At 52.5% G+C, this 15,458-nt stretch overlaps 2 protein-coding genes across 2 annotated transcripts; one reads left to right on the plus strand and one right to left on the minus strand.

Moving 5' to 3' along the window:
- Positions 1-744: 744 nt before the first annotated feature.
- ZSWIM7 (zinc finger SWIM-type containing 7) lies at positions 745-11,076 on the minus strand. Its single transcript, XM_058817594.1, has 6 exons — positions 10,955-11,076; positions 10,423-10,522; positions 8,348-8,369; positions 5,950-6,052; positions 1,604-1,708; positions 745-1,217 (listed from the first exon to the last, which is right to left on the minus strand). Exons 2-6 carry the CDS (start codon positions 10,499-10,501, stop codon positions 1,101-1,103), a joined length of 426 nt encoding a protein of 141 aa, XP_058673577.1. The 5' UTR covers positions 10,502-10,522; positions 10,955-11,076; the 3' UTR covers positions 745-1,100.
- A 60-nt stretch (positions 11,077-11,136) lies between these two features.
- On the plus strand, positions 11,137-14,760 carry TTC19 (tetratricopeptide repeat domain 19). The gene is made up of 10 exons (XM_058817590.1): positions 11,137-11,326; positions 11,394-11,467; positions 12,023-12,133; positions 12,225-12,263; positions 12,714-12,770; positions 12,984-13,045; positions 13,171-13,265; positions 13,452-13,606; positions 13,881-14,043; positions 14,482-14,760. Exons 1-10 carry the CDS (start codon positions 11,137-11,139, stop codon positions 14,613-14,615), a joined length of 1,080 nt encoding a protein of 359 aa, XP_058673573.1. The 3' UTR covers positions 14,616-14,760.
- Positions 14,761-15,458: the final 698 nt, after the last annotated feature.

A 15,458-nucleotide genomic window follows, 5' to 3' on the forward strand; every position in this document is an offset into this window, starting at 1 on the left:
TGGCTGCCTGAAACCAACCCAAACTCTCACAGCAGCAGCAGAGTGAAACTCTCAGTGCTGTAACACCCAGAGAGAAGGTCCCAGAACATTTGTGCACATGTCAGAGCTTCCAGTGCAGCTCAGCATCCACCAGTGCTCCCTTCCCATGAGCCAGAATTCCTGGAGCTGGATTGGAGCATCCTTAGTCCAGCTGTGCCTTTGGGCTGTCAGGCATGAACTCTGGCCAGGCCATGGTCCCTGGGCACAGGAAGTGCCTTTGTGGATCTGAGCCAAACATATTTCCAGGCAAAATAAAAATAGGACACCTCCCTTGCCCTCCTCAATAAAAAGCTCATTTCTCATAAAAATGTGAAGGAAAAACAGCAGAGGAACTTTTGTAGCCAGTGCAGCTGTGGCCATTAAGCTGTCCCTGCTCTGCTGTACATGGATGAAGTGTTCTCATGTTGCTGAGATTCTGTATTTGCAGGAACTGTTATTTTCATCCAAAATGCTTCATTTACTACCCACAGCACCTGGCACAGCCTGTGCCCCATTATTTCTGGTGGCTGATGCAGCAGGAGAGGCCACACTGCCCTCAGGGAGCACAGAGCATGGACAGGGAATCCCAGCTGGCTCCCAGGGCAGCAGCCTTGAGCTGCTCAGTGTGTCTGAAAATGTTTGATTTAAAGCACAGCAACCACACTGATGCTTCCAAAGATCCTGTTCCAGTGGAGGCACAGAGTTTCAGGGTGTTGAGGGGTTCCCCTGGACCAGGTTTGCCACTGAAAAATCAGAAATTGCTCTGAGCTGCCACCTGCAAAGAGCCACAGCAGCTCTTTAATCTGTGCATCACTGAGACCTGCAGGACCGTTTGCATCCTCACATCACAATCATTGCAGATTAGCTCAAACATCTTCAGAAATCCCAAAAACAGCATAAATAAATAAAACTGAAGTCAACACAGGCCTAATTAATTAATTTATCAGTGCCAGGCTGCTAATTAATGTCACACTTGGCTGCAGCACAGGAAGAAATCTGCCAGCCTCAATGAGCATTTGACAGCCTTACACATATTAAAAATGCCAGTTACACATCCAGGAGTGATCCAAATTCTTCCTCCTTCATCCTTCATCCTCTTCCTCAGCCAGGAGGATGTTTGTGAGCTGCTCCTCAGACACAGGCAGCTCCTGGCAGGCTCCCAAGGCCTGGCTGAGGTAGACAGCCAGGATGTGTTTGCACTGCAAAGTTAAGAGCAGGAGCAAGGCTGGGGTGCCAGGCTCAGGAATCCATCCTGGCCAAAATGTGCTCAGTGCAGTGCTCAGCCCCCCAGGAACGTGGTTCCTCCTGGCACAGGTGGGGCTCAGTGTCCCCAGCTCTGCCACCAGCACAGCACCATGCAGGGAGCTGGCACACAGCCCCTGGCACCCTCCCCACCACTGCTGACCATCTAAATCCCTCCCTGCACCCAGCACCCAAAATCTGGGGCTCCCAGAGGCCACACAGGGGTCAGGCTCAGCCTGCATGGCCAGCTCCACTCGTGTCTGGGGGGAATTTGGGGTTCAAGGGGCAGGGCAAAGCCTTGTCCCCTGCCCATGGCAGCCCCAGGCTGAGGCACAGAACTCACCAGAAGGCTCTCACTCTTCTGCAGCACAGAAAAGCCAAAGGCAGGGCAGGTGCAGAAGTGGCAGGAGCTGTAGCAGGTGTAGAGTTTGCCTGAGCTGCCAAGGACCTGAAACAGAGGCAGAGGAGGAGTCAGGGCAGGATTCACTTTAATTTCTGTGACTCAGGTTGGGTGTGCACTGCCCCAGCAGAGAGGGGAGATGTCACAGCACAGAAGTGTCCCCAAGCACTTGAAGCTGCTCAGGTTTCTCAGGGTCTCCACAAGCTCCTCTCCCTGCAGGCGAGGCTGTCCTGTAGCAGTGCCTGCAGCAGATCCCAGCCCCAGGGACCAGGACAGGGGTGGTGGCTCCACTCCCTGAGCTGCCATCGAGTGCCAGCCCCTCCCGTGAGCTCCCCCCAGCCCTGCAGGCTCACAGGTGGAAATGACAGAGACTCTTGTCACAGGTGTGAGCCCAGGGCCACCACGGGCTGGGGACAGGAGGGAGCAGCATTGAGCCCTTGCAGGGAGGCCTCTCCTTTCCCAGCCACTGAAGCTGTTCTGCTCTCAGAACCAGCTGCAGCTACTGGAATCCAGATCTGCCTGAATAAACAAAGCTGAAGTCTCCAGAGAAGCTCCCTGCTCCATCTCTGCTTTGGGAACAGCACTGCCTGCTTTTCCCACATGCTGTTCCCTGCAAGGCTGGTGCTGAGGCACAAGGCTGAGCAAACAGGTGAGGGAAGCATTTTTTCTAGCATGGAGCAACCTGTGAGCTGCTGGAGCTGACTGCAGGATATAGGAAAGCCAGCCTGTGGATTATTAGCTCTCTTTTGGTCTCTTCAAGACTGGAAAATCGCTTTTAGGAAACGACTTTAGGGGCCCAACCTATGAGAAGGGAAGGATCTGCAGGAGCAGAACACACTTGCACAGGGCCCAGGGCCCAGCCCTCTCCATCTGGCTGGGTTTGTGGCACACACACCCCCAAACCCAAAGATAAACACAAAAAGTGAAAAGGCAGAGGAGCTCTGCAGAGTGCTGTTCCCCTCCAGAACATCCCTGGCATCCCAAGCTCCTCCAGAGGAACATCGTCCCTCCCTGTCCAAAGGGAGCCTTCCCCTGTCCCCCCTCTGCCCTGTCCCCCTCTGGAGCTCTCCCTGCACCCTCTGCCCAACAGGGAACATCCAGAAATGCCAATGCCTCAAAGTGCCCCTCACTCCCAGATCCAGGACAAAAAATTCACATTTCCATTTCAGAGTAAACTTTTTTTTTTTTTTCTTTTTCAGTCTGGCCTTTACCCTGGGTCCTCCTTTTACAGCAGGCTGAGTTTGTTTCACTTGTGATAAGTTTGTTTTCCTGCAGCCCCTTTGATTGCTTTTTCCAAGATGAAGGATTCTGATGGTGCCTTTCCTTCAGAAGTGTTTTCTTTGGGGAGGGGGGGAGCCACAGACAGACAGACAGTGCCAGATTTGGGCTGAGCTCAGCGTTCCCAGTCCTGACCTAGATGGCAAGAACACAGTCTCTGCCTAATAAAGCAAAATCTACAATCCAAAGACAGAGAAAAAGGTGCCTCTGTTCCCGGCCAGCTGCAGCCCTGCCAAGCACTGGGTGCTCCCCTGGCCCTGAGCTGAGATTTCCTTCTGCTGTCCTCATCCCTGGGCCTCAAGGAGGAAAAATCCTCCTGGAAGTGTCCCTGTCAGTGTGTGGGGGCACAGGAGGGTCAGCTGAGGCACCAGCACAGGGACAGACAGACAGACAGACAGCACCACAGCCTGTGCCAGGGCCTGCTGCTCAAACCCTTCACTGTGGGGCATCTGCCACACAGTTCTGGGAAATGGATGAAAAAAGACAAAATAAAAAAGAAGTGAAAGTGCAGGATGTGAGCAGGGCAGGATGTGAGCAGGGCAGGTGCCAGCTGGCAGGGCTGAAGCTCTGCCCTCCTCCACTGCCACAGTTCAGCATCTCTGCCCCAAATGCTGCCAGGCCAACACTGCCACATCCAGCACAGCCAGAGCCACCATCCCTGCAGCAGGTGGGATTTACCCTGAGCTCACAGGGCAGGTGCCATCCAAGGGCAGGGATTTACCCTGAGCTCACAGGGCAGGTGCCATCCAAGGGCAGGGATTTACCCTGAGCTCACAGGGCAGGTGCCATCCAAGCTCTCCTGGGATGATTTCAGCTCTGAGGCACCCAGCCCTGGGACACTCCATCAGAAGGGCATTAAGGGACACGTCACAGCTCTCATTTGACTGAGGGCTCCTCCTTCTCCCATCTCAGCTCCTCAGGGCAAGGGCTGCCCACACCACAGGGCCTGTCTGAGCAGAGCCTTCCTCCCCTGAGGCAGGACCTGAGATGTGCTGGCTGATAGGGAGTTATCAGCAGCTCAGATTTGGCTGTAATGACCCAGAGGAGTTTCACAACAGAACCTGCCCAAGGCCTCAAAGAGCTCTCCAAGGCAGCTGCAAGTGGAAGCAGCACCTCACATTCCAGCTGAACCACATCTGGGTGCCAATGGCAGGGCTGACTGTGGGGGATAATAGCAGGGATGGTTGTGCAGTGTCCAGGGATGTCCCTCTCTCCAGGAGCAGGCTGGGGGACATTCCCACACATTCCTGCACAGGAATGAAGAGCCAGTGGCTGCAGTGCCCTGTCCCACCCAGGGCTGAGTTTCTATGACCCCAGATGTGTTCCTGTCACTGCTCCAGCCCCAGGGCAGACTCTGCTCTTTATTTCTGCATCTCAGACAGCTGTGATGAGGGAGAATTTCACAATGGCACCAACCTCACACCCCCAGAGAAAATATCTCTTCAGATTCCTCTGTTAATGAACTCATCAGCGTGGCCTTAATCAGCAATCAAGCTCCACAGGAGAGGAATGCATCTGGAGGCACACAGGAATCTCCTTCCTGGAGCTTTGTCCTGCATTAACTCCCTGACCCCCCTGGCCAGGGCTTCCTTCTCCAAGGGAAACCAGAGGCTCCCTCTCCCTGCAGAGGCAGGAGAGCAGTTCTGACACTTGTTCCTTTTCAGTGTGCACCAACTGAGCCCTTTATTAATATCAGATTAATAATGGATGCCCAGCAAAGCTCTGCCTTAGCCTGCAGGGCCTGACAAAGGGAATGTGACCATTCTCTGCCCAGTGGCATTTTCAAACAAGGAACAGTAAAAAAGGGAAAGCCTTTGAGCATTCAGTTAATCAGGGAGGCAGCTGCTGTCTAAGGGTGCTGGAAGCTTCCTAGACTTTACCAAACATCCACAGGCAAGCCCTCAGCTGCAATCCAAGGCTGTGCTGGAGCCCTGATTATGATTCATGTCCCTCTGGAGGAGCTGTGTCCTCTCCATGGCCCCAGAAGTGATAAAGGCTCCACATGCAAACCAAGCAGGGCAAGCTCAGCATGTGGGAAGGGTTTGTGCCAGCACCAGGCCTGACTTCACAGCCCTTTTCTCACCCTACAGGACCCCAAAGCACCTCCAGGGGAGGAGAAAAGGTCCTTGGCAGAGGGGGCACTTGGAAATGTTCCTCTTGGGTGCTGCAGCACTGAGCAAAGACATTTCCCTTTCTCTGGTGTGTGAACAGCACAGAACCAGGCCCAGCTGTGCTACCTGAGGGTTGGGAGTGCTAAGGAGAAGGAATTGGTGCTTTTTGACAAAAATCTTTGGGACACAGGGTCCTAATGCTCAGCCATGGGCTGGATGCAGCTGGTCAATGGCTCACAGCATGGACAGATTGTCCCAAAAGAGACACCACCAGTGCTGGGGACCACAGAACAAGGAATTGTGCACAGTACAGGAAGGTGAGAATGAAGCACCAACGGCTCCTCACCTCACTCCCACCCTGTGCTGTAACTGATCTCAGGGCTGAGGTGAGCTCTTCTCCCCAAAATGCCATTTCATGGGGATGTTTCTGTGATTCACAGCCTTGGCTACACTGAACCAGAGTGAAACCCACGGGTTTGGCCAGCACTGCTCCCTCCCAGGCAGCAGAGATCTCCTGCCAAGCAGAGGTCATGACAGGAAAGAAACAGAGTGAAGGCAGATAATGATGAGTTGTGTACAACTGGTCAAGAGGAAGAACTTCCTCTGCTGGATAGGATGGGAGTAATAAAGCAAAATTAGCAATCCCTGGAAAACTTCCTCCTGACTGTGATGCCCACAAACACATAAATTGTCTCTGGCTGCCTGGGAGCCACAGGGAAAATGGTTCTGAACTGTGCTGCTCTAATTCCAGCCTGTGGCTGCTGCTCTGCAGTGTCACCTCAGGAGTTTGTAAAGCTCTGGTGCCCTCCCTGTGTTTATCCATGCTCTGCAAGTCAGGAAAACATTGTCTCAGAGGGCAGCTGGAAACCATCAGAAAGGAAAAGCAAAGAGAAGCTGTACCTGGTAGAGAATCCTCCCACTGGGGGACCTGAGCCGGGTGACAGAACGCTGATCCACCAAATCCAGAGCTGGCACTGCAGATGGGCCAAAAATGAACTTCAGCCTGCAAGAGAAGTGTCTCTGGTTAGGTCAGAGCACAAAGGGAGAGCCCCTGGCTCAGCTCAGGGACAGAGGCAGCCCTGAAGGAGCCCATTGCAAAGGAATGACATTTTTCCTTGCTGCAGCAACTGGAAATGTCCCACAAGCACAAAGGAACAACTAGGGATTTCAGTGAAGCACACAGAGCCAGACTTGGGGTGCTCAGGGCAAAAGGGGCTCTGGGACACCTCAACCCTACAGCCAGGCTGTCCTGGATGTGCTGCCCTGGATTCTCCCTCAATCTCTGCCCTGGATTGATCAGTTGGTCCTGGATCCCCCCTCCAGGCATGGAGCACACATGGAGCTCCCTGGAGAAAGGGGAGTGCAAGGATGATCCACAGTTCTTAGAGCAACAGGAACTGGGGTTCCTTCCTCATCCCCTGGAGATCAGTTCAGACCCTGGGGAATGAGTGAATCATTTAGAAGTGATCACATCTCCTCCATCACAGTCACAACTGAGGGGTAAATGATCCTTTCTCTACCCACCAAACTGCATCAGGAGGAAGCTGGAGAACATCAGGGAATTACTCTAGAGACATGGAGACACATGGAGACACCAGAGAGCATCAGTTTTACATCTGTGACCCAGCTAGGGGCAGGGCTCAGAGACAGCCAAGTTATTCCAGATAAACACCCAGGGGCAGCACATGCCTGATGTCCCTCCACTCTCCCTAAAACCCCTTTCCCTTTCAGGGATGCACAGCATTTATGGGATGGGGATCACTGTACATCCCAAAGGGGGGTTTTGGATAAGGTGTGTGTTAAATATGGACATCTGCACCTTCAGCCCATTGTCCAGACAGCTCAGGGGCTCCAAAGTCATTCTAGACCAGTAAATCCAGCTGTTCTGAGTGTTTCCAAAGAGCTCAGGGGCAACTCAGTTAACTTCACAGACCTTTCACCAGCTGAGAAAAATCTGTGTAGTCTAGATTGGTTCCAAGGGTAAACAACAAGGAAATCAGCAGTGATGAAGAGATAGCACCAAACATGAGCAGGGGCTCAAGAGAAAGGGGAAAGTTTCCAAGTCCAGGGAGGACAGAGCAAGGCAGAGCCCCAGCAAGGCTGAGTCAAGCTGACTGATAAGCAGCCAAACAGACAGATTCCAGGAAGACCAAAACTTGCACAAACTCAAGGCAAGAAGGGCTGGCTCCATCTGAGGAGGTGGGTGGGGAACATTTAAGTAAGACATTCCTTCATGATTAGGTTTGGGACCAGAAGGGGGCTGAGTTCAGTGAGTTTCAGGAACTCTTTTCAAATCTAGGGAATTCTTTTCTTGTGTATATAATTTGATCACTTCAACAGGAAATGCCCACAGGAAATTCAAGGACTTTGGAGATTTGGAAGAGATTGGGAAATTAAATCAGAATACTTCTGAGCTGCTGGATGCAGGGAATTGATGGAAATCTGGCTGCCAAGAGTTACCACCATTATTAAACTTAACAAGGGAATTTGTCCCCTCTTTTATTTTCTGAGGAGAAGGAAACAAAAGCTTTCAAATCTGATCCCACCTTTCAAAGGCCACTGTGGTCCCAGGAGAGGGAGGCAGCACACCTGTCACAGGTGGTGTGTGATAACTTTATGTTAAAGATAACTTTAACACAAAGGCACCAAGGCCTGGAGGGTTCCTGGTGATCTCATGCCCCAGCAGGCAGGAACACATTTTTTTTTCAGATTAATCTGAAAGTTTCTTTCACTGTGACAATGCCCCTTCTCCACCTTCAACACCAACTGGGGAGGGCTGCAGTTGTGAAACTTGGATCTCTTAGGTCACTGCTGGGAATGATTAAAGCATTCACAGGGTGACAAAGCTGACCTGAGACCGCCCCCAAACAGAAGAAAACTCTCAGTCTCCAAGTTAACATTTCCCTGGAGCAGGGTGATGCTCAGGACACCTCTCCCTCTCCACCACACGTGCCCATGACTCAAAGAGCAGGAGTGAGCTCAGGGGGCTCACAGAGGGATGAATCACCCTGGAACATTCCCACAGCAAACTCCTTCCAGAGCTGAGGCTGGACCCAGAGCTCAGGTTAACTATCCTGGGTTTAAATTACAGCAAGTAATCACAGGACATGCAGTGATACAGAGATAATTTTGTTAATCTCTGGAAAAAAACTCCTTCAGAACCTTCATTTTCAGTACCACCAAAGGCACCAGCATTTCTGTGTTTCAGCTGCACTGGGAAAGCCAGGATGAGAGCTGAGCTGACCACCAGCTGCCCTTCAGCAGGACAGGGGCAGGAACTGGGGCAGAAGACACTCACCCCAGCAGCAGGTCATCAGGGACTGCAACAGAAAGAAAAGGAAAGGTGATTTTGCAGAATTTCACATCACAGGGGGCTCACTGTCCCCCAAGGTACCCCCAGAGGCCACACAGGACTGCAGAGCTCTCAACACCCTCTCTAGCCACCAAAAAAGCAACAAGGAGCAGGGAAATGATCCATGGTGGCAGTGCTGAGGCACTTTTCAAGCACAGCAATCACAACCACAGGGATTCATTTTAAAAAGAAGAGCAGAAGCCCAAATGCACTTTCTTTTATGACATCCTATTTTAAAAGCACCCAGGAGGCCTCAGCATCTTACTCTGTCACTTTAAGAAGCTGGTTAAAAAAAAAATATACATTGTTTTCCCTGAAACTCTCCTGGCATGAGCTGAGAACTCAGGCCTCACAACTTTAGAAATGTTGTTCCTTTCCCAGCACAGTCTTGCAGGGCGCCACTGGTTTATGGCTTTTACTGCAGCCCACTGAAACATTGTGTCTCCATTTATTGGAACTTCTCCTCAAGATGGAAAGTTAGACTCCACAAATTGTGTTTGTTGGAGCTGACAGCTCAGGCTCTGCTTGTCCACTCTGATCTTTCTGTTATCACTCAGGGGACACAGTGTACTCTGTCTCCATATCCCACTGGAAGATCTGGATTTTTGACTTTAAAATAATTTTCTTCCGACAATTCAAAACACTCTCTATGACCTGCACTGTTGCTTTGAATTTTCCAGCTTTATTTGAATTTAATTCTGCAAAGGGATCAATCAGTTTGTCTCCAGTCTGCTTCAATGTGTGCTTTAGTACCACTCTGCTGCTGTAAGAAGGACATTTTTAAAGGGATGTGAACTTCTCTTTTTGCTTAGTTTACAACAGGATTTATAAAGCCCTTTTAAAAGTTACATGTAGATTTTGGATCTACCCTAACCTGACAGGAGCCATAAAGTAAGTGTGCCAAAAAGCTGTCACTGGGGTCACTCTGACAGTTTAGACATGAATTCTCTGCCCATTCCTCACTCCCACGTAGTGCTCAAGACAGATTTATCTGAATTCTTATTTGTTTGGGTTTTGTGCAGTTAAAAATATTCCTTCAGCACATCCTTTCCTTGGGAAGAGCCATTCTGTGCAGCTCATCCAGCAAACACAAACACTGATATTCTCTCAGCACAGATCCAGCAAAGGTAATTATCCTTAACTAGCTGCTGGAATTGGCCAGGATTTCAGCGCTGGCTGGTGCTCCTTGCACTGAAGCCATGGGAAGTTGTTCCTGTCCCTGGGAGCAGCAGCAGCACACTCCCTCTGCCGGTCAGCCGGGACACGGCTTTGGGAAATTCCCCTTCCCAAGCCCAGTTTTGGGATTGGTGAGTCTGTAGAACCAGCAGGGTAGAGGCACAGCAGAATTCCTGCCCGGAGCATTAATTTATCATCCCTCAGGTGTGACCACGGGCACCAGGAGCTCTAAGAAGCAGCAGAACCCATAAGTCACATTATAAAGAGTCCAAAGTGCAGTGATTTTTGAATTTGACTTGGAGGAGGGGCTGCTCCTCATTATCTGTGCTTCTGTTGTCACAAAAAGGGACATCGAGGTCCCTGAGACAGCAGGGTCAGGCGGGAAAGGGGAGGCACAGAGCCCTCATCAGCGCTGCGTGAGGTGTAGGTGCTACGTGAGTTTAAAATAAAAAGGTTTTATTCTGCGTGTTCTCTAGCTTATATATTCTTAACAAAGCATAATTTTAAGTCATTAACTACATTAAAATACCTTATTTTCATTAGTGCAAAGTAATTAGTGTTAATATAATTACCAAAAGTTTTACAGAAATTTAATAAGGCACGTATACACATTTACTTATGAAGGCAGGTTAGGTTACAAAAATTTTCATGTGTCTTTTAAAATCTGTTTTTATACTAATGGCTTTGTCTTCTTTTTTGTTATTGATAAACTCGAAAATCAAGAATTGTAATTCCTTCTGTTAACTGTTATTTCTTCTATTGCAGGCCAGCTGTGAGGCCCGGGGTGTGACAGGCCCTGTGACAGTGACAGTGCCTGGCCCCTCCTGCTGGCATCCCCCACATACCCTGCGAGGTCTCCTGAAAAGCCTTTCTGATCTCTCTCAGGAGCTCTTCTGCCACTGCGGGCAAGGTGCTGCCGTCCATCCCTCAGGCACGGGCTCATCCCTGCAAACGAGACAGTGGGAAATCCTTGGGGTCACCATGGACACTGAGCATCAGGGGGTTAGCTGGGCACCCCATCCCGACCAAGGAACGGCATCCTTTAAGATACTTTAAAACAACTCCTAAAATGTTTTTTTTACACGTTCTGGGAAGGGGATTCCCCACAGACACACGGGTGTCTCCGGGATGTCCCCACACGGACAGGTCCTGTGGGAAGCACGGCTCGCTGCCCACAGGATGTTCCTCACGTTCCTCGGGACGAGCAGAGCGCGGTGCAGCCCCCGGCGCCCTCCGCAGGCATTCACACACACGGATCAGATCGGCTTCTGCCCCCCGGCTCCCTCAGCCCTTCCCGGATGCTGCTCCCGCCCCTTCCCCATCTCTGTCTCCCGCTCCGTGTCCTGAGGAGCCGGGCGTGGCGGGGGCGCTGCTCACCAGGGAGGGCAGAGCGGCGGGACCCGCTCCCGCCCCACTCCCGGGGCTGTTCCTGAGCACGGCCCGATCCCGGTCTCGATCCCGATCCAGCTCCAGCTCCAGTTCCCGCTCCGGGAGTGACGTCATGACACCGCCCCGTGCCCTTGCTGACGTCACGCGCGCTCTTAAAGGGCCCGCAGGGGATGGCGGCGGTGGCGGGCGCGCTGCCGCGGGCGCTGTCTCGGTTGTGCCCCCGGCGCCGCCCCGCCCTGCCCCGGCCCGCCTGGACAGCGGCACACCGGGGACACCGCGGGGACAGCGGCACCGGCACCGCGGGGCGGGCGCGGCCGCGATGGGCACGGCCCGCCGGCGCTGCGCTGGCCTTCCTGGGAGGTGAGCTGGGCGGCGGGCACGGGCGGCGCGGAACCGGCACCGGGCACCCACCGCGCTGTCCCCGCAGGGCTCTCCCTGTTCCCTCGGGACGCCGAGGAGGACGGCGAGGATGCCATCATCCTGCTGCTGAAGAGAGCCAAGGTGAGGCGCGGGCGCTGCGGGCACTGCCAGTGCTGCGGGCTCTGCGGGCAATGTGCGGGCACTGTGCGGGCTCTGCGGGCACTGTGCGGGCTCTGCGGGCACTGTGCGGGCTCTACGGGCGCTGTGCGGGCTCTGCGGGCACTGTGCGGACTCTGCGGGCGCTGTGCGGACTCTGCGGGCGCTGTGCGGGCTCTGCGGGCACTGTGCGGGCTCTGCGGGCAGTGTGCGGGCACTCTGCGGGCGCTGTGCGGGCTCTACGGGCGCTGTGCGGGCACTCTGCGGGCCCTGTGCGGGCTCTACGGGCGCTGTGTGGGCACTCTGCGGGCGCTGCGGGCACTGCCGGAGCTGTGCGGGCTCTACGGGCACTGTGCGGGCACTGTCGGCTCTGCGGGCGCTGTGCAGACTCTATAGACGCTGTGCGGGCGCTGCGGGCACTGTCGGCGCTGCGGGCGCTGTGCGGACTCTACAGACGCTGTGCAGGCGCTGTGTGGGCGCTGCGGGCACTTGGGCTCTGCCGGCACTGCCCGGCACTGACCGATCCCGCTGCCCCCGCAGCTCAGCACCATGAAGGGGGAGCTGGCAGAGGCCGAGCAGCTCCTGCACCAGGCCCTGCGGCGGGCACACCAGCAGGAGAACAGGCAGGCCATCATCTACACGTACAGCATGGTGAGAGCTGGGCTCGGGGCACAGAAGGAAAAGCGGCTGAGGCTCGTCCGCGTCGCCTCGGTAGAGCTTGAGCGTTGTCTGTCTTTTCCAGATGGGGAACGTGGCCTACATGCAGGGACAGCTGGACAATGTGAGCAACTCTGGGTTTTCCCAATGAATTTTTAGATGTTGACATCTTGTCCATGATGTCAAAGGTGTGGGGTGCTGGCACAAGCTGCAGACTCGGAGCTGTGGGGCAGAGATGTCCCAGTGCAAATCAGAGTGATCTAACTCAGGACTGCTGTCCCATGAGCACAGCAGGTTAAGAAAGATGCTCTCACAGGTAAATGTTGAGCTCCAACATGGTGTGCAGGAGAAGGAATGCTTCTTTCTGTGAAATGCTACAGTTCAGCACTGCAGTTGAAACTGAAAGGAGCCACTGGTTCAGTCCCACTTGGGCTCTGCTCAGCCTTTCTCTCCAAACTGCTCTTGGTGTAGTGTAAATGCAACAAGTTTGAGCCAGGTCCCTCTATGTAGTTTGCCTCTGTATTGTTTTAAATGCCACAATTTCTAAGTATCCTCTTCAAAACTCTTGTTGCAGGCAGAAAAGCTCTACAAAGCAACGATGAGCTACATGCTTGCAGGGGACACAAAGGAGGTATGTTTTGAGACAGGCTCCCAGTGGTGCCCTTCTCTTTACCTTATTTCTTGTGCTGTAATGCCTCTTACTGGAAATTGGCAATGTTTCATGGATGCTAGCACTGGAGGCAACAAGATGGGGATTTTTAAGGTCTAAACTCTCTGACAAAGTAATGTTTCTCTTGAGGAGGTACAAGAAGAGTAACAGTTGCATTGTGTGTCCTCCTGGCAGGATGACAACGCGGTCCTTGAGGTGTCCCTCAAGCTGGCCAGTATCTACGCTGCTCAGAAACAGTGAGTTCCCAGCTGCAGGTGTCACCTGCCTTCACCTCAGCCTTGCAGGGCTGGTGGGGTGGCCAAGCAGAGGATTTTCAATGAGGGATCCTTCAAGAATAGGAGCTTTGCTTTGCACTTTGCAGGCACAAATTAGCTGTAGCTGGCTACCAGTTCTGCATCCTGACCTTAGAGGAGAAGATTGCCAAGCAGAAGGACTTGCCTGAGGATGTCTTATCAGGTGGGCAGCCTTGTCTGCCAAAGGTTTCTCATATTTTCTCCATTTCCCTGTCCTTGACGTTGTTTCTGTATTCCTAAGCACCATCTTCATGTCAATCCATTCTCTTCCCACTGCCTGAGTTTCTGCTGTGGCAGGATGGATGCTGGATCCTGAGGCAGTGCTCACCTCACTCCTCTCTGTTTGCAGCTGAAGAAAAGGCCAACACCCAGCTCCTGCTTGGGATGAGCCTGGACTCCTACGGCCGCTACCTCCTGAACATCAACAAGCTCTCAGCAGCACAGAAAATGTATGAGAAGGCTCTGCAGATATCCAGTGATGTTCAGGGAGAGACTCATCCACAGGTGATTTGTACAGCAGTAGGGCTCCAGGGAAGGAAAGGCTGATCTGGAGGGAATGAGGCAGCCTTGGAGCAGCTCTGCTGCCATCAGACATCAGCACTACCTGAGGCTGTTTTCCTGCCAGGAAGGACGAGCCTGCAAATACGGAAATAACAGGACACTTCCTTACTGAACGCTTCTCTGGGAGATACTTCTTTAACTGGTGTGGCAGGGGATGAATGTGGTGCTTGTGCTGCCCAGAGTGCTCCACAAGCTTCCCTTTTCCCTCCTGGTGCAGAGTGTGGTGCTGCTGAGTGACCTGGCCACGGTGCTGGACGCTCAGGGATGCTACGAGGAGGCTCTGGCCCTCAGCAGGAGGGCAGCTCAGCTGGCACGGGACACACAGCACCCCGAGGAGCACATGGTGCTCAGCAACCTGGCAGCAATCCTCATGCACAAAGGTCAGTGCATACACACCCAGCCTGGCACTGAGCTGGTGCTGGCTGCAGAGATCTGGATCTGTGTTGTAGGGCTGAGCTACAGTGCTGGTTTGGGGTAGTTAGTTTTGGTTTAAACAGTAGGTCTGACTTCATAAACTGACCCAAAAGGTTGCCAGGACATCTTGTTTCCCATGTCCTTTGTGTCCAGTAACTTTTCCAAAAGGACAGAAGACATGCATGAGATTTGTTTCTGTGACAGTTTAAGCAGAATCATATCCGATCATCACTGCTGCTCTCCAGCTCTCAGAGTTGGCAATCTGCAGGATGTTTTCTGAGCCTCCCTAGATCTTGATGTGTTCCCAGTAGTCCTTGTCCTTTGCATGTGATCTGCATGAGGAGGGGGCTCTGAAAATGGGTGATGGAACTGGGTAGCCAAGCCTCTTTTCCCTCTTGCTACAGAAGATTTCCTGCAAGCAAAACAACTGTACAAAGAAGCTCTCAAGCAGGCACAGGAGAAGGGAGATGCTGCTTCTGTCCAGCATATCCAGGAGGAACTAGCTGAGCTGGCCAAGAGGAGAAAGGGGTCCAAATAAGTTTGGGCACAGAGTCCAAGCTTGAGGTGACTGAAGGCAGCGAGGGTTGCTCAGCACAGGCAGCCTGGGAGCAGCTTGGTGCAATTCTCCAGAGAAAAAGCAATGTGTAAGAGGAAGGGCTGCCACTGCCTAACAGCCCAAAATAAAGGTGTGAAATCTTAACTGTGTGAATTTGTGGTGTAGTCTGTGGTTTGACTGACCTGCTGTGCTAAGTGATTTAATTTTGGCTGCCTAAGTGCAAGTTTGGTCTGGTATTAACACTGTGTTAGAGTCAGTTTGCTACTCCTGCCTGCCCACACAAGTGTTCAGGTTCAAAACATGGCTGTCCTGGAGCAAGTCTGGAAAAGGAACATTGATCAACAATTGTCTCACAATTTACATGTTGCAAGGAAGGAATTGTCTCACTCTTTACATGTTGCACAGCACAGCAGGGGCTGTACTTTTATCAGTGCTGCAGTTCAGTGTGTTTGAACTGCAGCAGAGCATCTCCCAGGCTGTACCTGTCCTGTAACAGCTGCAGCTCCTTGTCCTGGGCCAACAGCTTGCCTGAAGATCAACAAATTTCTTAATTTCTTTTCATTTCTTCTTTTATCCAAAGATAGAAGTTGTCCTCTCAGAGGAGGGGTGAGGCTGTTAGCACACAGAGCTGCTGTCAGAAATAAAACACTTGGCTGCAGTGCAGAGCACATGGAGTGCCAGAGTTGTCTTCTCCCTTGGATAGGTCAGTGCTTGAATGCTGAGGCTTCCTGTTGGAAAAGATGCTGTGTACAAACCCAGCTTTGTCAGCTACTGCCTTCATGTGAATCAAGCATCAACAGCTGCTTTAGATAACAGAATTTCTCA

Source organism: Ammospiza caudacuta, chromosome 20, assembly GCF_027887145.1.
Source record: "Ammospiza caudacuta isolate bAmmCau1 chromosome 20, bAmmCau1.pri, whole genome shotgun sequence".
In the NCBI taxonomy this organism is placed as follows: Eukaryota; Metazoa; Chordata; class Aves; order Passeriformes; family Passerellidae; genus Ammospiza; species Ammospiza caudacuta.